Here is a 21,403-nt window from a genome sequence, read left to right on the forward strand (position 1 = left end):
TAAGGTATTTTCCTTCTATACCTATTTTATTGAGTGTTTTAATCATAAATGGATGTTGTATCTTGTCAAATGCTTTTTCTACATCAATTGATATAATCATATGATTTTTGTCCTTTATTTTGTTTATGTGATGTATCATGTTGATGGATTTGCGGATGTTGAACCATCCTTGTGCCCCGGGGATGAACCCCACTTGGTCGTTATGAATAATCTTTTTAATGCATTGTTGTATTCGATTTGCTAGAATTTTTGCATCTGTATTCATCAGAGATATTGGTCTGTAGTTTTCTTTATTTGTGTTGTCCTTACCAGGTTTTGGTATCAGGGTAATGTTGGCCTCATAAAATGAGTTAGGGAGTACTGTCTGTTCTTCAATTTTTTGGAAGAGTTTGAGCAGGATTGGTATTAGATCCTCTTTGAAGGTTTGGTAGAATTCACTAGTGAAGCCATCTGGTCCCGGACTTTTGCTTTTGGGAAGGTTTTGGATGACTGATTCAATTTCGTTACTGGTGATCGGTCTGTTTAGATTTTCCAGTTCTTCATGGTTCAGCCTTGGAAGGCTATATGTTTCTAAGAACTTGTCCATTTCTTCTAGGTTATTGAATTTGGTGGCATATAGTCCTTCATAGTATTCTTGGATGATCCTTTGTATTTCTGTGGTGTCCGTGATAACTTCCCCTTTTTCATTTCTGATTTTGTTAATTAGTGTCTTCTCTCTTTTTATCTTAGTGAGTCTAGCCAAGGGTTTGTCAATTTTGTAAATCTTTTCAAAGAACCAGCTCTTTGTCACATTAATTTTTTCTATTGTCTTTTAGTTCTCTATTTCATTTAGTTCTTCTCCGATTTCCGTTATTTCCTTTCTTCTGCTGATTTTGGGTTTCATTTGTTCTTCTTTTTCTAGTTCTTTAAGGTGTAACATGAGGTTATTTATTTGGGAGTTTTCTTGTTTCTTGAGATAGGCCTGTAATGATATAAATTTCCCTCTTAAAACTGCTTTCGCTGCATCCCAAAAATTTTGGTAGGATGTATTTTCATTGTCATTTGTTTCTATGTATCTTTTGATCTCTCCTCTAATTTCTTCTTTTACCTGGTTGTTCTTTAAAAGTATGTGGTTTAATGTCCATGTATTTGTGTTTTTTCCTGCTTTCTCTTTGCAGTTGATATCCAATTTCAAAGCCTTGTGATCAGAGAATATGCTTGGTATGATTTCAATCTTCTTAAATTTGCTGAGGCTGATTTAATGTCCCAATATATGGTCTATCCTTGAGAATGTTCCATGTACACTAGAAAAGAATGTATAGTCTGATGTTTTAGGATGAAGTGCTCTATATATGTCAATTATGTCCATTTCATCTAATGTGTCATTTAGGGCTGCTATTTCGTTATTTATTTTCTGTTTGGATGATCTATCCATAGCTGTCAATGATGTATTTAAGTCCCCTAGTATAATTGTGTTTTGGTCAATTTCTCCCTTTAGTTCTGTTAGTAGTTGCTTGGTATATTTTGGTGCTCCCTGATTGGGGGCATAAATATTGATGACTATTATGTCTTCTTGTTGTATAGTCCCCTTTACCATTATGAAATGTCCATCTTTGTCTCTTGTTATCTATTTCACCCTGAAGTCTGTTTCATCTGATGTCAGTATAGCTACACCTGATTTTCTCTGGATACCATTTGCTTGGAGTGTCAATTTCCACCCTTTCGCAGCATATGGTTGGGTTTAGTTTTTTGATCCAGTCTGCTACTCTGTGCCTTTTTATTGGTGAGTTCAGTCCATTTACATTTAGGGTGATTATTGGTATGTGAGGATTTCCTGTCATTCTGTCTTTAGTTTTCTGGTAAGGCTGTGTCTTCATTGTTTCTTTGCCTTTTTGTTGTTGTCTATTATTTCTGTGTGGTGGTATTGTATGATGTTTCCCTCTGTTTCTTCTTTTATTACAGTATATATTTCAGCTCTGGATTTTTTTTGAGTGGTTACCCTTAAGTTTATGTAAAAGACAGTTTGACATTTAGAGTATTCCATTTTCTTCAGCACACTTACTTTCTCCATTCCCGTATTCCAGTTCAGACCTTTACTCTCCCCCTTTTTATGTTCTGGTTGCCACAAATTGTCCCTTTTGATGGTGGTCGAATAGCCTCCTTTAGTATTTCTTGTAGTGCAGGTCATGTATTAGAAAATTCCCTCAGCTTCTGTATGTCTGGAAAGGTCTTTATTCCTCCTTCATATCTAAAGGATATCTTTGCTGGATATATTATTCTTGGCTCATAATTTCTCTCTTTCAATAGTTTGAATATTTGGTTCCACTCCCTCCTGGCTTGTAGAGTTTCTGCTAAAAATCTGACAATAATCTAATGGGCTTTCCTTTGTAGGTTACCATCTTCTTTTCCCTGGCTGCCTTGAGGATTCTTTCTTTGTCGTTGATTTTAGACAGCTTCAATACAATGTGCCTTGGAGAAGGCCTGTTAGGATTGAGGTAATTAGGTGTTCTATTTGCTTCTTGGATTCGAGGATCCAGTTCTGTACACAAGTTTGGGAGTTCTCATCAACAATTTGTTTAAATATATCATCTGTTCCCTTCTTTCTTCTCCTTCTGGTATGCCCATTATTCTTATAATGCTCTTTCTAATGGAATCAGAAAGTTCTTGTAGAGTTCTTTCATTTCTTTTAAGTCTGAAGTCTCTTTCTTCTTCCATCTGTGTAATTTCCAGGTTTCTATCTTCGATGTCACTGATTCTTTCCTCCATCTGGTCAACTCTACTACCTAAGCTGGTTATTTCATTCTTAATTTCTTCTATTCAGTTCTTAATCTCCAGAAATTCTATTTGGTTCTTTTTTAAAATTTCAATCTCTTTCATAAAATGCTCATGTTGTTCTTTGATTGTATTTCTGAGTTCATTAAACTGCCTTTCTGTGTTTTCTTGCATCTTGTTGAGTTTTTCAGAACTGCAATCTTGAATTCTCTGTCATGTAAGTCACATATTTCCATGTCTTTATGTTTCTTTTCTGGAGACTTTTCACTTTCTTTCTGAGCTGTCTTGTTGCCTTGGTTACTGATTTATTATTTCTCTTCCTAGACATCTACAGGAGTGGCTTCTGCAACAGGTTGATAGGAAGAGGTCTTTCTTTTGTTTTCTAGTACTTGTTGGTAGAATGTTTTATTTTCTCACGTCTGCAGCCTTTTTTTCTCTCTCACACGGTAGTGCTATGTTTTCTCTGCACTATTCCAGCTTCTCACACAATGGGGGGATTCCCTGGGAGACGGGCTTCTCCTCTGTTAATAGTTCACCTGGGTCATAGGGCACAGTATCCGTGTGGGTATGCGGAGAGCTTTTGATGTTCCAAAGCTCTTCCTGCACCAGATTCAGAGCCCATGTGTTCCAGCAGTTCTATTTACTCCTACAGGGATCCGCCCAGATAGGTGGGGCCAGGGGCGGGGTGAGTTGTGAGAGGTGGCCCAGAGCTATGGCGGCGACCACCACCACAGCCGATCCTCCTTCCACAGCTCCCTCCCCTTTGCCGGAACTAGTTGGGCTGCGAATCTGTATCTGTGGTCCACAGTTCTCAGAACAGCAAATATTCTGTTCTTTTGATCTGACACTGCTACTGTTCTGCTTCTAGCACTGGGCAGGTGGGGGCGGGGTGAGCTCTGGGAGGCTAGGGAGGGGGCGGCTAGTCTCAGTGCCTAAGGTTTCTGTTTTCTGCTCTGCAGTGAGGGCTTAAACCACTGTTTTCAGCCTTCTTCCCTCAGTCTTTTCTCTGAGGTCTCTGCCGTGAGCGTTGGGTTCAGCCGTGTTTTATGCTGTCCCCTCAGCCCTGTGGGCCATAAGCGGAGCCCTAGCAGTCTGAGTTCTTCCCTCTCCCGCAGCTGCGGTAGTTCTGGGATGCAGCGAGCTCGGAGCACTGAGCTAGGTCTGCGTCCTGCACCCGTGTGGCCCCATCTCCGCATTTCTCCCTTCCCTCCTCCCCTGCTCGCCGAATTTGCCCACCTTTAGGTGAATTCAGTAGTGGGCCTCTTCGTCTTGCCTGTCTGCTGTGCAGGGAATCCTTTGTCGAGTTATAGTTGTTCCATTTGTTGTAAATTCCAGGGAAGATTTACAGAGGCTCACCTCACACCACCATTTTGATGACGTCTCGGCTTTGATTCTTTAGCTCTCATCTGGCTGGCTGTGGTTCAGAGGTTGTATTTCTCTAGGAATTCCCTCACGGTATTACAGCCAGGCATATTAAAGTTATAAAGACACCATTACTGGGCCTTGCAGTTGATGTTGTCATTATTTACACATCAACTTACTTTCTTCTCAAGGCCCTCTTTGCACCTACGTGAGAGTCTGCTTTGACTCCTGGATGGTGCCGTTCACCTTTAGACATCCAACTAGTCATTAGTTGTATAATAACGAAACGTGACAGATGAAATGCAGTTGGATAAAGTAGGATTAATTTCTTTTGTGCGATTGCCTCTACCCCATACAGTGACATTTTTCACCTATCTGGGGAAAATTTTAAGAAAGGGCTATTATTATCTGAGAGCCTTGGCAAGATCATGGTTACTATTTATAAGTGAGGATTCTCGCCCATGTTCCATGTGTCTTCCGTAGAATCAGATAATGAGTTGGGAAATTCATCCAAAGTAAGAAAAGGAGCAACTTGCCTAAAGGTCAGCCAGTGAGTTAATAACGTGCCCAGGATTAGAACGCAGCCACCACCACCCCCGCGTCCCCCCCCCCACATTCTTAGCCCAGCGGCCCTGGCACTATTCCACTATTCCGCCTCCGCCAGGCCCACCAGTCCAGCTCACGGGATCTTGACCTCACTGCCCGCTGGGCCGTATTTTCTTCCTGTCCCTTTCTGATCTCCCACCTGCTCTTCAGTCAACTTCCTGTGGGTCTAGGGCCCCAGTTTTCCAACTCCACAAAGCTGAGATCTGAGCACCCCAGAATCTCCTCTGAGGTGTTGGGCCCCAAGAGGAGAATGTCACAAAAGGGAAGGCCACGCCATTTGGACTGTTGTTCATCCTGAGCTCCACACGTCCCTGAACAGGGAAGAGGAAAGGAATGGCTGAAAATGGGTCTAAATAATTCATTATTACCAAGAAAAGGCATTCCAATGTGTAGGTTTTCAGGCATGTCTCTTAACACTTCCCTTCTTCCTCCCCTGCCCCCACTTCTTCCTGCTAGCCCTGACAGTTTGCAGTGCTCCTGAGTCCGCATCTTGCCTGTCTTGAAAGGATGGGTAGAGGAAGTGGAATTAAAATCAGTTAATGTGCTACTTGTTAGCAGCTCTGGTAAAAATAACACAACTTCACATTTAAGCAGGCTGAATGGCTCAGATGGAATTTGGGGATTATCCATGGACTGAATTGGCTGCTGTTAAGTCACAATTAGCATGGGCTATCTCTCTTTTCAATTAGTCTGGACAATGCAGAACTGGCTAGCCATGAAAAAATGGTTAATGTTACTGCTTTTTTGTAAGGTCCCAATACTTGTAAGCATAAGCCAGGATATCAGAAAATGATTGCTGGATTGCGCGCATGCATACACACACACACACACACACAGAAAAGCTCTTTCTGAATTTAAGGGGAAAGAAGTTTTCCATCCTCCCAAAATCCAGATCACTTCCAGCTGCCTCTTTAAGGAAGTTACTGCCGATTCCAGAGTCTTGCCCCTTGTTTACAAGCCAGGCTTTTCATAAAATTTTAGCCCTGAAAGAGCAATAGGAACCACCTCACAGGTAGATTTCTTACCTCTAGGGAAGCCAAAGTTGTAAAAAGAGTACCAGCCACTGTACTGTTTCTGTCTTACTTTTCACGGTCCTTTGATGTAATACAAAAGTTGCCAAAGTTTCAAACAGAGCAAGTATTTATAAGGATTTGGAAAATACAGTTTTACCATTTTGGGGGAAAGCATCCCATCTCTTAAATGATTGTAATATTATCATTGGGAAGATGTGAATTTAGTCTTTCTTTATTCATCTCTAAAACATCCAGGAGGCTTTCTTAACCCACTTCATTTTTTATTGCACTCCTCTTCCATTCCATGAAAAAGAGTTGAGTTTCGCCCAATTGGTGATAACACTCACAGTTCTACTCAGAGGTTTCTAGAGCTTCAGAACAGGAAAAAAAATGCTACAAATCTTTTGTGCTCAAAGCACAAAAAATAGGATACAGAGAATGGATGTTGGGATTATGTTTGGTGTTTGTTGTTCTCTAATCCTGAGCAACACTGAGGTTTAAAAGCTTTTTCTTTTAATCCAAGATGTTTGAGTTCAGCCAAATTCCATAAAATAGATTAATAAGGCAGCCAGCTCTTGCATGCCACCCCATAATAAAACGTGTTTAAGTAAGATACCTCACTAAATTCCTTACAGTATTCTAGAAATTATTCAAACTTGAAAATTGCTTCCAATCTCTTATTTCATCTAAAGGATAATATATGCCAGTTAGCAAGAAAGAGATAAAAAGAGTGCTGTTTACTGAAACGCCTGCAATTAACACCTCCATGATGGGTTCAGGAGAAAGCTAGTATTATTTAGGTAATGTTAGTTTGTAGCGATTTAAATTTCTGTTTCTATAATAGGCATATACATTATTTGGGCTTTTAACTTGGTTTTTACAGCTTTACTTCACCTTGTTTCCTGCTATTAAAAATGCATAGTTAGAATGTATAAATTCCATAGATACCATAGAAATAAGCAAATTCGTTCAAGTGTCCAGATTATATGTCCAGTATTTTTTATGGGTTCTACATAAAAATCTAGAAGCTGTTAGCATTCAGTTCTGCTCATGGTTAGTGGGTTTGGTGTTATTTTGAAGTTGCCATATATCAAAGTTGATTTTCTTTATACAGCATTTTTTGTCCTCAAGAAAATACAGAAGAAGCCCTGTTGTTATTGCTGATTAGTGAGTCTATGGTAAGTAGAATGTGTTTTATTTTTCTTTCCCTTGTTCCTATAGTCTCTCTTTTGATCTGGCTGCTCCATCAATGTAGTGACTCTGTAGAGGGGATACCTGGGAGGGGGGAAAAATAGAGGTTTAAAAGGAGGGATGTTTCTTAATTCTTGGACTGGGCAGAATGTTGGTTGGCCTGGAGCATGGAGCTTCTCTTCCCATAGCAGTTAGCAGACATCTGAATTCAGCCCTTTATCCACCAAGTATTGATTGAACACTAACGCAAGTATACACTATAGGTAAACTACAGCTAAAATGACCACCAAGGGAACCTTGGAAGGAAAAAGAAGCTCCCAAAGAGTAACCTTTACAGGCCTTCTCCATTTGCCTCAGTAGGAGGGAGAGTTTGGGGATAGATCGCTTGTTGTGTACATGAACCTCCAGTTTTTATAGCAAGTGCCTGATGAAATTGCTTCGTCCTCTTACCCAGGCCCCTGCCCCGAGCTCCCACCTGCTCCCCAAGCATTGCCCAGTCCCAGCCGTGAGAGGTCACTCCTGTTACCTGGTTCTGCTGTTGTGAGGGATAGTTTTTGCCAGACCATTAGCTTCCTTTCAAATGTTTTCTTCACGTTTGGCCAGGATATCAAATTTTAGGTCTCTAATTTCATTGTTCATCTACATATCATTAGGCGTGGCCCTGGTTTAAAACTTCCAGGAGTAATGTGTGTCATAGGAGTTGATACCTTGGCAAGTCAATGTATGCGCTGAGCACCTGAGCAGAGTGGCAAACTCCTGCAGCTCGAAAGGACCTAGAGGTCCTCACATCCATTCACTTATTTTACAGATGAGGAACGTGAAGGCAAAAGGTTTGCATCATGAAGTGGTCTGTTGCTCTTTCTAGTAGATCGTACTGCCTCTTTCCATATCTCCCACCCCATCTGGCAGGCAGGAGGAGAAAGGAGGAGAAACAGGAATCATAATGAATTTAAGAGAAGGTGTTTCCCTTCTTGCCCAAGCATACAGTTTAAATGCAGGCGAGAAAGACTTATACAGAAAAGCAGAAGAATATACGTGTGCCGAGTGAAGGAGGATCCGAAGAGGCTGGGCTTAGTCAGGGAGGGCAGCTTTCTTGCCTGAATGTAAAGCTCTGGGTTTTGTTGTTCTGTGAAATGGCTCAGAGATGTTTACAAGAGCAAGACTGCTTGAGTTACCAGTCTTTTTATTTGGAAGCTCTTTGACGTCATTGGCCTTTTTTCCTCTGAAGGAAAACAGGTCGCCCCATTGGCTCATCTTTCCTTCACTGTCAGCTGTAACTTAGGACGGTGTCATTTACAGTCTCTCCTCTGCCTTGACACAATCAGAGAAGGCGTGTATGTGAACAGGTTGGCACTTGGTGGCATCAGTAACGGTTTTTCACATGAGCAAGTCTCACCATGCTTTGTCCTCAGTTCTTTATGGGGACCAGCTCTTGGTGGCCTCCTAGCCAACATTTCCACATGCTAAGCTGGGCTCTTCCCTACCTCGGAGCTAGTTTCCTTTGGGCAAACCTGGTTTGTTACTTTCTAAACGTTCTGAAAGCTGATTGAAAATATTGAATTCCATTGTCAGATCATGTGTTCCAGTTTGGAATTTGGAAAACATGGTCACATCTCTAAAATGTTTGTATCTTGGGAATGAGGTCTCCATCTCTCCTGCTCCTTCACTGAAGTGATAGGAACTAATAGTACTGAGAAAGTTGGGATCCCTTTGAGACAGTCAGATTTGGCTCTGTGGTATTTAGTTTCCTAAAAATCTCTTTAGGGCTGGTGAAATCCAGTGACATCATCAGTAAATATGAAGGACTAGGTTTCCAGCCAAAATGATTATGTTCTCCCTGTAAATCATTCCATAATTATAGGCGGAAATCTAAATTAAGTTACCTTTGGAAGCCTTTTTCCATGTTCCTCGAGTCCTTGATTTTAAGTTTTAGACAGAAAAAGAATGTGCTCAATTTCAGAACCAAAATGAGAATTGCTGTGTTTTGGGGTTTGTTTGTTTTTTTGGTGTTTGGGGAAATTGTATTCGTCATTGGTTCTGACTAACTTAGAAGCAGAAATTTGTCCACAGTCTCTCTGCCTACAAGAACTCATTTGGAATTCTACTGCTCTCTCACCTCAAATCAAGTCAGTTTTCCCCAGGAGAAAAAAGCGTTATCTGAACTATATTTGCACAACCAACACTGAGACAGTATTCTGGGATATTTATCGTTTGTGGATCTGTTTGAGGTTCTATATTGTACCTTTCAATCAAAAGACACTGGTAGACTTTCTCTAAATGTTTTTTAAAAGGCATTTGGCATAATTTGAAATTTTCTCTTACATAGTATTTTGTTTTGTTCTCTTCCAGGCATTGGTCTCAATATGGAACATTTATAGCAAATAAATAAAATGTGGCCATTTACAGCAAGCCCTATTTCTGTCAGGACTTCTTTTGTTGGCTTAAAAGCCACCCCTAACAAGAAAAACTTAGAATAAAATCTTCAAAAGTAGACTTATTTCCATGAGAGATGACTCACTTTGTAGGAAGTGGCTTGTCTTATATATTCTTATTTGTCTTTGACATTTAAGAGCAAGGAGTTTTAAAGTGAGTAAGTACTGAGGGGAGGCTAAAAGTAAATGCCTTGGACTCACACGGAAAGAAAGCATTTTGTCTCATTAGTGAGAGAAAAGGTGTGTGCCTAGCCTTTCCAAATGTCAGGCAGAAGATAAACATCAGCGTGCCTGGACCAGTGACCCTGATACTCATGTAACCACTTTCAGAGGAAAAACTGAGTGTCCCTTTCCATGCTCTTAGAGACGAATAGATATGGAGATGTCTGTTAATTGGCAGGGAAAAAAAGATAGGCAAAATCTAACTTTATTGATTCTGAACTCCCTATTAGGGAGAAAAGGAAAAACGAGCTAGTGGTTAGAGTCTCTGATGCATGGGGTATGTCTGGAGGAATCTGTAGAGAAATTACATTTCAAAAGTAATGAAAACAAGTTGCTGCAGAGAGCATCTGATTTCTAGTTAGATGAGATTAATAAGCTTGAATGTTCCTGCTGTATTTCTGTGCTAAACAGTGAAAATGTGAAATAGGCAAGGTGTTCTCTTGAGTCCTGTGTGGTAATATGTTTAAAACAAAAATCTGTTTGCGTCTTGCTTTCTCTTATGCATGTGTTTTGTGCTTCCCTCAACAAGATTGAATTAGTCTTGGTAGTCCGTTCCAGGGAAGATGTCTGTTAGGGATTTGAGCATCGTTTTGGTGATGGAGGAAAAGTCTGATGTGTCTCTGGAGGCCTGATGGAACTTGATGACACTACTTGGTGATGGGAAGCGTGGAGCCGGGAGTTTTCTCCTACTCTTTAATGTAGAGCAAAGCAGGGTCTGCAAGTGAGATGCAGCAGGGCCTCTCGGCGGAGGGTTCTACTGCCCCAGAGCACAGCTGCGTCTGCAACTGTGCTCTGTTTGTGCACCTGAGCAGGAGAAATCACCCTGCTTTGCACTGGCTTCTAACCCTTCCTCCAAATACCTGCTGGCAGGTACACGTGCCCTCTAGGATCCCGCTTCTAGGGCTTCCATGTTTGGAGAATACCAGGTACCACGTGCTTGGTGCTCTGGGGACTGTGAACAAACAACCAGAAGTGACAAGCCCCTTACTCATTCCCGCTCTTTTCTCCAGACCCCCGGCGAGCTGTTAGGGGTCGGGGGGCCTGGATGGCTTCTCTCCACAGAGTGATAGCTGTGTGCATGGGCTGGCTCACCATCTGCTTCTCTCTTCCCGGTTGTTTCCAGGCCAACCGGGATGCCGTGCTGAGCAGGATACCTGAGCACAGGAGCGACCGCCTCATCAGTCTGCAGAGCGCGTCTGTGGTCTATGATTTACTGACCATTGCTCTTGGAAGAAGAGGCCAGTATGAGATGCTGTCGGAGGTACAGCCTTGAGTCTGGATGACTTCCAGGGGGCGGGTGGTGCTGGTGGATTAAGCCCTGGGAAAAGCTATGGGATCTGGTCCTGGCCACCCTCTGTCACTGGCAGCCACATGACCTCCGGCCCATCCTTTAACTTTGGTTTCCACCTCCTGTAAAATGGAAGTGGGGCTAAATGATTAGATGGTATAGTTCTTTGGCGGTCACTTCCTGCCAGTGGTCCAAAAACCCTACTGGCAGTGATTTTGTATGTGAGGCAAGGCAGTCATTTCTCAAACAATTTTCTCTTTCTGGGTAATTTCCACAACAAAAAATCTCCCCTCTGTGCAATGAATTTCCTTATAAAAACAGATTTTATTTAAAGCGTCAGTGTGTAACTCCTGGTAACATGGCAACTTCAGGCACAGTATTGTTTTGTGAGCTGGCACAGGCTCCCATGTAAACAGTGCCTTCATCCAGGGTCTTCTGCTTGTTTCGGAAGAGACCCTAGTTGATTGTAGATATTGTGCGAGGTGCTGTCATGTAACAGTCCCTCAGCTTCTGAGAAACATTTAGGGTGGAAGCTTGACTGTTTTCGTTTCAGAAGAAGCTGGTTCACCTTGGGCTGCGGTTATACGTTATTGAGTTGCCGCCCAAAAACCCAAATTCCACGGTGGTAGGTAGGGGTTAAATAAGTAACAAGATCATTTTATCTTTTCTTTAGTGGAGTAAAAAGAAAGAAAACAACTCATTTTGTGAAAATGAACTTTTCCCTGTTATTTATCTTTCTTTTTCTAAATTTATACACATTGCAACAGCCTCTGGGCACACGGACAGGGCATGAAATACAGTAACAGATTGGCTGAAATCAGATAAGCACCCGACTCGCCTTGTAGCCTGCCGGTGCCTCATCACATTAGGCAGGAGCCCGGGGAGGAGCTGAGCCTGTGTGGCTTGGATCTTTTTTTAGTCTTTCGTTTGGTGACTATACAGGGCAGTGGTTACTCAGTCTTCAAAAAAAGCCCCTCACAATCCAGCTAGATAAAGCAGTGTGTCCAAATGTCCTGTCACACACGGTCCACCCCCTGGGACTCTGCCCAGGCTTGGGATGGGCCCAGATCCGTCACTGCCCGGGGTACTGTGATTTCCTAGGACACTCTCCCCCTGGCTAGCTTAGTTCCTGTCTTCCATGTCCACTGCAGAGCCTGTCTGTGGGGACAGTGCCACCCAGCCTGTGGTTGAGTTCTTTGAATATGAACTTTTTCCTCCAGACAAACCACTAAACCTCTCTCTGAGTCCAAGACTGAGTGTGGTTTGCATGTCTGCTTTCATCCCACCGTGTAGCGACATAGCCTTTTCCCAGCTTGAAATTGGCCTACGTCTGAAACAGGTGTGAGGAGCTTGAGGTGGCTGACTTGGTCCCAGGCTGCATGACCCCTGCCCACGGACTTCTCGTCATGCCATGAATGACTCTGGGGGACGGCTGTCACCTTAGCAGCATTCCTCTGCAAGCCGGCAGCTCCCTGGCATGTGCTTCCTCCTGGCACGGAATGCTGGGCCCTTGTTTTCACCCAGATGACTTTCATCTTGATGTCACATTTAGCTTCCATCTTGTGGTGATGACCTGACGCCCAAGTTGCTGGGTAGCCTGCTTGGTTGTTGGAGGCCTTTGCAATTTAGAATTTCACTGCACTAGTCACAGTCAGGACAATGGCGACAGGGCCAGAGGTTGCCTCCAAGGTGCTAGAGTTTACTCGAGGGTAGGACAAAGGGAAATTGATCATTGTGTATCCCAGGGAGCCTTTTGAATGTTGTACCATATCTGTGCGTTATCTATTAAAAATATCGATCAGTTGATAAAATGAAGAACGTTCGTGTCTTGAACGTATATGTCTGCAGTGCCCTGTTCTGTGCCAGGGGCTGTGGTGAAGGCCAGGATATAGCCTTGAGCCAGGCACGGTGCCCACTGGTGAGTGGCTCCCAGCCTAGGGGGAGGCAGCCAAGCAATAGGCGGGTGCCCACTGCTGTGGCCGGGGATGGGGAGGGGTCCCCGCGGGGTCTGCATCCAGTCATGATGATTTGAATACTTGGCTTAAGCCTTTCCTGCTGTTTCTACTTAGTTTTGCAGTTGGAGCTTCTCCCAGCAAACATTTGATGGCCATGTTGTCCCAGATCTTCTAAGTAAAACAGGACGTGTCATAGGTGAAAGGTGAAAGTGCACGGTACCTCGAGGCAGTGGTTCCATCTTCTGGTAGCTCGGTTACTGAGGACAGGGGCCTGATCCACCCTTGGCCTAGCGTGGACCCTCTCCCCCTTAGTCTCAGACCATATCTTACTTAGATGTCTGGCTTCCCTCATTTATTGAGACTCTCTCTCTCTCTCTCTCTCTCTCTCTCTCTCTCTCTCTTTTTTTCCCCTTCATTTCTCATCTGCTCAGCTTCCATTTTTCTTAGGACTTTAGGTTAAAAGGCTAACTGGATATTTTTAATTGAGGTAAATTCATATAACAAATTTAACCATTTTAAACTGTACTGTTAGTGGCGTTTAGTACATTCATACTGTGTACAACCATCACCTCTGTCTAATTCCAAAATATTTTCATCACCCTAAAAGAAAACCCCGCCCCCATTAAGCAATTGTTCCCCATTCCTCCATCCTCCCAGTTCCTGTCAACTACTATTCTGGTTCTGTGGATTTACCTGGTTTGGGTATTTCATATAAATGGAATCATCCAGTATATGACCTTTGTGTCTGGCTTCTTTCACTTAGCATAGCAAGGTCATCCATGTTATGGCACGTGTCAGTAGTTCATTCCTTGTTATGTTTGAATAACATTCCATTGTAAGGATATATCACAATTTGTTTACCCATTTTTCAGTTGATGGGCATTTGCCTATGATGACTAGTGCTACGGTGGGGGAACTGGATTTTAAACTTCCTGTATTACTCCTCTGGGTCCTATGAGCGTTAGTGGTTATCATTGTTACCATTTATCATGGTGGGATGTCACATTTCCCTGTCTTCATCTCCTGTGTCATCACCAGAGTGATCTTTCTAAAACACAGAAAGAGGCATGCCACCCTTCTGTTCAGAAACATAGCTCGTCCCCTTTCCCCTTCTTTTCCCCTCTTTTTATTTTGTTTTACTTTTTCTCTCATCATGAAATTGACTTCATTGTTCGTCTTTCTGCCATATGTAACAGCCCAGCAGACTCCTTGAAAAATCAAACAATACATACAAATGTGGAAAATAAAATAAAAGTCACTTGGAATCCCACTGTCCTGAGATAGTTGACTACCCATCAACATTTCAGAGACCATCTTTTTATGTATCTCTTTATGAATAAATGCATGTAAACTTCTGTAAGTTTCAAGGAATGGGATATGGTGGCTGTTCCCAATCACTGTTCTGCCCTCCATTGGCAACCCCCCTGTCTCCTCAACCCCAAACCCAGATCAGCAACTTCCTGTGTCCTGGGCATGCCCCCCAGAGTAGAGAGCTTGGGTATGAGTTCCAGTTTTGTGATCCTGGAAATTATTAACCTCTTCTGCCCTGGTTTTCCTTCTGTAAAATAGGGATAATAATCGTACTCAGATCATTGAGAGGGTTATTCACTAATGCTGGAAAGTACTCAGAACAGAGCCCAGCATAGGGCTCATTAAATGGCAGCTGTGGGCTTTTGCACTGTTGTTCCTACCTCCATATGCACAGGAGTTGCAGGACAGGGGAAGCAACAAAGTATAATAAATTAAATAAATAAACAAACAAACAAACAAATAAATAAATAAATGGTCTTTGGCTTCTAGAAACTTCCTGTCCAGTTAGGGAGATAAAATAAACACCCTGAAAAGATAACTCCAGTTGACCCTTGAACAACCGGGTTTGAGCTGCATGGGTCCACTTACACACAGATTTTTTTTTTCAATAAACACCTGTAGTCTTTTCCATCCAGGGTCGGGAGTCTGCGATGCAGAAGGCTGACTGTATGCATTGATCTACACCATTTTATTTATATAGGGGACTTGAGCATCTGTGGAGTTTGGTATCCACAGGGGGTCCTGGAACCGATCCTCCGCTGATACCAAGGGACAACTAAGTTTTGGGGGAGACAAAAGTTATATGCATAGTTCTGACTGCGCAGGAGTCAGCGCCCCTCATCCCCATGTTGTTCAAGGGTCAACCGTAATTAGAGAAGACTGGGTAGTGCAAGTCTAAGAGCAGAGGGAGACCCTTCATTATCAACATCATGAAGGTGTGAGTGCGTTAAGCGGAGGGTCTGGGAAATGGGAGCTTGTTCTCAGGGGAGAGGACACTGGACAGAAGCCTGTTTGTCAACCCCTGCCCATGTCTTGGTACAGACTGCTTGTGGCCCTTGCTGCTGGCGATCTGGCCACCTCACCCCCTGGTGGGTCTGTGAGCAGGTCCCTGCCTCAGCGATGCGGCACAGATCTCCCTGCAGACCGGCTGGAACCGTTTATGAACAGAAGGTTACAACCACCAGGCTGTTGTGAGACAAAACAACCTTCTCACCTCCTTCTCACCCTGTCCTCAGACTTGCCTTCCTTCTCTTGTCCCCTGCCTGCATCAACACGTCCACATCAGGACGCGGTGTGTTTTTCTTCTGGCTCATCTCCTTGGCTGATCTGAGCCCTAGGCCTTCCTGCACCAACAGGGGAAAGGATCGTGTGGCCCCAGCTGCGGTTCCTACCATGTCTGTGTGTCTTTCTCCTCCTGGCATTGACACCTTTGGGTGGGTCGTGCAGCAGTGGGCAGACCCAGGCTTGTAAGAACTATGTTTACAGGGAAGCAGAGCCACTTTCACACGAAAACTGCCCTCTCTGTCTTTTTCTTCAGTTGTGTTTATTCAAGATGGAAGTCTCCTCTCCCATCTCAAGATTGGCTGCCTTGTATGTGTCCACATAATGCCTTTCTTTTTTTTCAGGGCACTGTTCAGCCAGTTACTGGGCAAAGGCGATATAAACCAAAGGTTTATCACATCCTCATTCTGACAGGTTTAAATATGAGCACAATGTTTACCATATCTCCAGTGCTATGAGTTTTCTTGTTTTTTAAAGACTAATTGTGAGCTCTGCTGAGAAGTTTGTGTGGGAAGGAACACTTCTTTTTTTCCCCCTTCAATTTAAACAGCAGCACTTGTTGGCATGACGACCCGCGCTATTAAAAGTAAAGCAACAAGCACTGCTTTCTCTGTTTTTAGAATGAACCCAAGCTGCTGAGGAGGTTTGTTTCTTGCATTTGGCTATTAATGGCTCCATTTTGACAGAATGTTACGGGGTCCTTTTTGAAGGGAGTATGTGTCCCCTCTATGTAGACATGGCAGCTTTAAAGACAGAAATGGTATTTTTATCTTTCCTGTTGAACTCCTCCTGTTCATTTGTTTATGGGAAATCTCAACAACATTATAGTTCTGTGAGTAGTACTGTCTGGCTAGTGGTTGTACCAAACGGACATTTTCACAGCCCTCACCAAACACTTATTAATCAGGGAGCACTGTGGAAACACTTGAACATCTAACCAACTCTGTTTAACAGGCCTACCGTGTGTTAGTTTACATTAGGGTTTGGTACTTCATGCAGCCCCACTTGTACTGTAGAAATTCAGCCTTGACCTAGGGGCCGGGGTCCCTGGAAGGCATCTGTGTGGCCTGACACAAAAGTTGCTGCAGACTTCCGAGAAAACAAGGCAGAGTGTTTGGTTCAATGTAGGTGCTCAATAAAAACCTGCTGAATAAACCGATGCTTCAAAGCCAATGTACACTTTCATCCTGTATCAGACTTCATTCCTTTTTTGGCTGAATAATATTCCATTGTATGTATATGCCACAGTTTGTTTGTTCATCTACTGATGGACCTGTGGATTGTTTCTGTCTTTTGCTATTGTGAATAATGTTGTAATGAACATTGGCATACATATATCTAACTTCCTGTTTTCAGTTCTTTTGGGTATTTATCCAAGAGTGGAATTGCTGGATCATACGATAAGTCTATGTTTAACATTTTGAAGAACCATCAAACTCTTTTTTCACAGTGGCTGCACCATTTTACATTCCCAGCAATAAGGCCCAAGGGTGGCAATTTCTCCATAGCCTCACCAACACTGGTTATTTTTTGTTTTTGTTTTTGTTATAATCGCCATCCTAGTTAAGTGTGAAGTGGTATCTCATAGTAGGTTAGATTTGCATTTCCCTAATGACTAATGATGTTGAACATCTTTTCGTGTGCTCATTGGCCATTTGTGTATCTTATTTGGAGACACATGTATTCAAGACCTTTGCCCATTTTTAAATTGGGTTGTTTTTGTTGTTGAGTTATAGGAGTTCTTTATTTATTGTGAATAATAAGCCCTTAACAGATACATGATTTTCAAATATTTTCTCCCATTCTGTAGTTTGTTTTTTCATTTTCTTGATAATGTCCTTTGATGAACAAGATTTTAATTCTCATGAAGTGTAGTATATCAGTGTTTTCTTCTGTTGCTTATGCTTTTGGTTTCATGTCTAAGAATCTATTGCCAAATCCCAGGCTATATATTTAGGTTGTTGATCCATTTTGAGTAACTTTTTGTATATGGTGTCAGGTAGGAGTCCAACTTCATTCTTTTTATGTGGAAATCCAGTTGTCCTGACACAAGTTGTTGAGAGACTATTCTTTCTCTCCCCATTGAATGGACTTGGCACGCTTGTCAAAAATCAATTGGCCATAGATGTGTGGGTTTATTTCTGTGATCTCAGTTCTATTTCAGTGTTCTATATGTTTATCCTTATGCCAATACCACACTGTTTTGATTACTGTAGCTTTGTTGTACGCTTTGAAATCGAGACGTGTGAGTCCTCCAACTTTGCTCTTTTTCAAGATCGTTCTGCCTATTCTGGACCCCTTGCAATTCCACATGAAATTGAGGATTGGCTTTTACAGTTCTGCAGAAAAGACTGTTGGAGTTTTGATAGAGGCTGCATTGAATCTGTAGATCACTTTGGATAGTATTGCCATCTTAGCAGTATCTCATGTTTTGATATCAGAGCTGAATTTGAATTTCAGTTCTGCTACTCTACATCTGGCCAAGTATGAACTTTAGCAGATTCCTTTCTCTCTCTAAACCTGTCCCCTTATGTGGAAACTGCAGGTAATAATAGGAACCTCCAGAGATTATCGTGATGAGTAAAGAGATGGTATATGCAGTGTGCTTGGGACTGTTCTTATTGGTGGTTGTTGATAATCTGCTTGCAAATGTAAAATCCCCTCTGTAATAACCCTGGCAGATGACCCTTGACCCTTAGTAGGGTCTTTTATTGCATAGGTAAAAAACTCAGCCCTGGAGTTAGACATATCTGAGATCAAATACTGACTCTCCTTTCCTAACTGTGTAACTTTGGGAAAGATATTTAACCACTCTGGACTTTCACCTCAGAGACTGTTGTGAAGCTCAGTGAGAGGTGTAAAATAGCCAGCACAGCTCTTGGTATGTATGTAATACATACCATTCCGTTCTCTTTGCTTACTCCAAAGGATTGATCCGAAGTCTGTCTCCTGGTAACTTTCACCTATTCTATCTCTTTGGAACAATAGGGCAAGTCAGTCATGCCTCAGTGACATAAAGTGACCTATTCCTTTTGTGTGGGGGTTAACAAACTTTTCTCCAAAGGGCCAGATACTAAATATTTTAGGCTTTGAGAACCAAGAGGCAAAACCAAAGGTATCGTGTTGGTATGACAAGAGAGGAAACACATTTCCACAAAATTTTTATCGATTAATTAAAATATGATAGTGAGTACAACTTTTTGTAATATGGGTACATTAATGAGAAGAATGGGATTGTTTGGGGGAGTAACATTTCATTTAATTTGGACTCAAAGTTACTATTTCCTCTCATCAAATTGCTGGCAAGTGTTCAACTACAAATGACTGTTAGCTTTGGGGCTCTATGAAAACAGGCAGCAGGTCGGAGCTTATCCCTCAGGCCTCAGTTTGCCTGATAAGCCATCATCGCCAGAATCTTTGCATTTCGCGGCCCCCCCACCCCACGAGTTTTCTTGTTTGTCTGTGCCCCTCCCCCCCAAAGGGTAGTTGAAAGAATGGATCCTAACACTCAATCCTTATTTACTCCTTCGTTGAAGCATTCATTGAGCACCTATTTTGTACGTGATTCCTTCCCTCCCTCAGTCCTTTCATGGATGAAGCAGCAGCTGTGGTTGAAGGGTTAAAACCTGGTGCTCCAAGCCAGCGGAGGTAGGCTGAAAACAGAGACCAAATGGTGAGAGGCAGTTGAAGAGGAAGGAGGTAGAGGAATGAAATGTCCATTTCTTGAATTGAGAGATTCATTTTGCAGGAATAACAAAGAACAGCTAGCTACCTCAGCAAAACAGCCGATGGAGTATGTAGTATTAGGTCAGGACCCTGGAGACCCTCTACTTGCTCTGCAGACTTGACCAAAGTTGCTTCCTAGAATTGAGCAGAAAGCATGCTGGGGGATGGCATCCAGCGTTCCATTCTGTAATAAAGCCTGTAACCTTTGAAAAACAACCCACTCTCTACTTCCACCCTGGCCAGAGGCAAGGATGTCCCTTAATTTAAGCATTTGCCAAAGCAATAAGCTTTGAGATTCCTTTGCTTGGAGCAGTATTGCTGCTTTAAAGCAAAAAGAACTGGGAAGGGGGCACAAATGTGGGTTTTGCTCTTATTTTATTTTCAATTTCAAGGGAGAAAACCTGAGCAAAACTTGATGGACCTTGTGTTTTCTCAAAACCTGGGTTGAGGGTGCTTTTATTTGTAGCTGAGAGCCCCCTAAGCATGCCTTTTTAGAAGCTTTTCCTATACCCAGACTCTTGTAGAAAAGATCTCTCAAATTCCACTTTAATTTGTACTTTTATTTTTAGTTAATTTAGAAAGAAGGCCGTGAGCTGAGTGAGTATCATGAGACCTGGGTTCTAATTTCAGGTCTGCCACAGTGTGACCCTGGACAGGTCCTGTCTCTTCTCTGGGTCTTAGTTTTCTCATCTGAAAAGTAAGAGTGGGACTAAACAATTTTGAAGGTCTCAACACCTGATTACGTCGTCCTGTGGGTCTAAGATAATGGTCCACATTTCATTGCTGAAAGTAAAGACACAAAATGTGATCCACATATCACGTTAAATTTTAAAAAAAGAAGAAGAACATTGTTACACAACTGCCAGGAATTACGTTTATTCACTGACTCATTAAGCACATATGACGTAGAAAAGAAAACATTCCTAATTGATGGAAGGACCTGTGTGATGAGAACTCTTAGGATACGGCCAACCTGTCCACAAAGGTGACTAATGAAGGCAATTCACTATGGTATTTGTTCTGTCTTAACAGTGATGAATTTTCGACTTCAGCTCCAGGCTAAATTTGAGGCTAAATCTGATTATTTTATTCCTGCCCCCTCCTCCGTGGGTTTTTAGATGCCAACTCTCCCTCTCGAGTTCCAAGAATAGACTCTGGCTTCTCATTGCCGTGGTATTACACAGCTGTCACAGCCATGCGCCCAGGTCATGTAATCGGGCTTTGCGTCCCAGGAAGGTACTTGCTAAACCCCGTTCCTCTGCCAGGGGCTTCTCATTCCTGGAGCCCCTTCAGAAACGGCTGATGTATGAAAAGCCAAAATAAGAGACTGGAAAGGATACGCTTTTGCTACCGAAGGAAACATTTTTTGCAAGTGACATTTTGACTACCACTCAAATGCTTAGGATGCCATTTAGACTCTAATTATTGTTCCACCAGATATTCATGGTATTGAATGAATGTTATCCGGGATTGGGAGACGTGGCAGCGGTATGATGATTACAGCAAATGGGCCTGTTTCCTGGCAGAAATAATACTACTGCCAAACAAATCTTCTCTGGTAACGGAGGTGATTTGGAGATGTCACCTGCTGTTTTGCGTGGGTGACTCAGGGATCTACAGACCTGGATTGGACCCCATCTCCCTCTTCCCAGGCCCTCACTGCCATCTCTCCACTGGACACCAGAAGTGAAAAGGGGCCGCAATCTGGCTCTTATCTCTCCCTTTCCACACAGAGGCTCGTCTCCACTCTTTCTTTGCCACCCACTGACACCCCCACCCCCACCCCAGGGCTCCTCTTTCTCGCCTTCATTCCCCCTTCAGGTTACCCCAAACCCCACAGGATCTGCTACTTCTTTGTTTCATAAAAACAACATCAATGGTGATATTTATACATCATTCTGTGTCAGACACTCCTGTAAGCGTTTCACATGCACCCCTTCATGGGGTCCACAAGCACCCCGCGGCTGGCGAGTGAGGAGTTTGGCCCCGGAGCCAGTGCCGGCGCATGCGACTGCTGTCCTCAGCCCCGTGCCCAGCCCTGCCTTCCCTTTGCCAGCCAGCAGCTGGGCAGGGCCTGGGAGATGGAAGCAGCCTCTCAAATGCCCCCACCATGCACAGAACGCCTGTGCTTCTTTAAAGGCCATTTCATCAGTACTTCTTTTAGACTGGAACCATTATTATTAGTATGTGAATGCTCTTATTTTTATTTATTTGTTTTTTTATTTTATAGCATATATTCTGTTCCCCATCTCCCCCTCTTCAGTA

General features: G+C 42.8%; 1 protein-coding gene across 11 annotated transcripts in view; it reads left to right on the forward strand.

Annotated features, from left to right (window-relative positions):
- The window catches only part of TTC7B (tetratricopeptide repeat domain 7B), a 238,820-nt gene that overhangs the window by 104,436 nt on the left and 112,981 nt on the right, over positions 1 to 21,403 (forward strand). For all 11 annotated transcript variants that reach the window (XM_074327043.1, XM_074327041.1, XM_074327049.1 and 8 more), the window contains 2 exons: positions 6,847 to 6,910; positions 10,701 to 10,838. In XM_074327043.1, the coding sequence (XP_074183144.1) occupies positions 6,847 to 6,910; positions 10,701 to 10,838 (202 nt within the window). The remainder of the gene's footprint in view (positions 1 to 6,846; positions 6,911 to 10,700; positions 10,839 to 21,403) is intronic.

Source organism: Rhinolophus sinicus, linkage group LG03 (assembly GCF_036562045.2).
Source record: "Rhinolophus sinicus isolate RSC01 linkage group LG03, ASM3656204v1, whole genome shotgun sequence".
Taxonomy (NCBI): domain Eukaryota; kingdom Metazoa; phylum Chordata; class Mammalia; order Chiroptera; family Rhinolophidae; genus Rhinolophus; species Rhinolophus sinicus.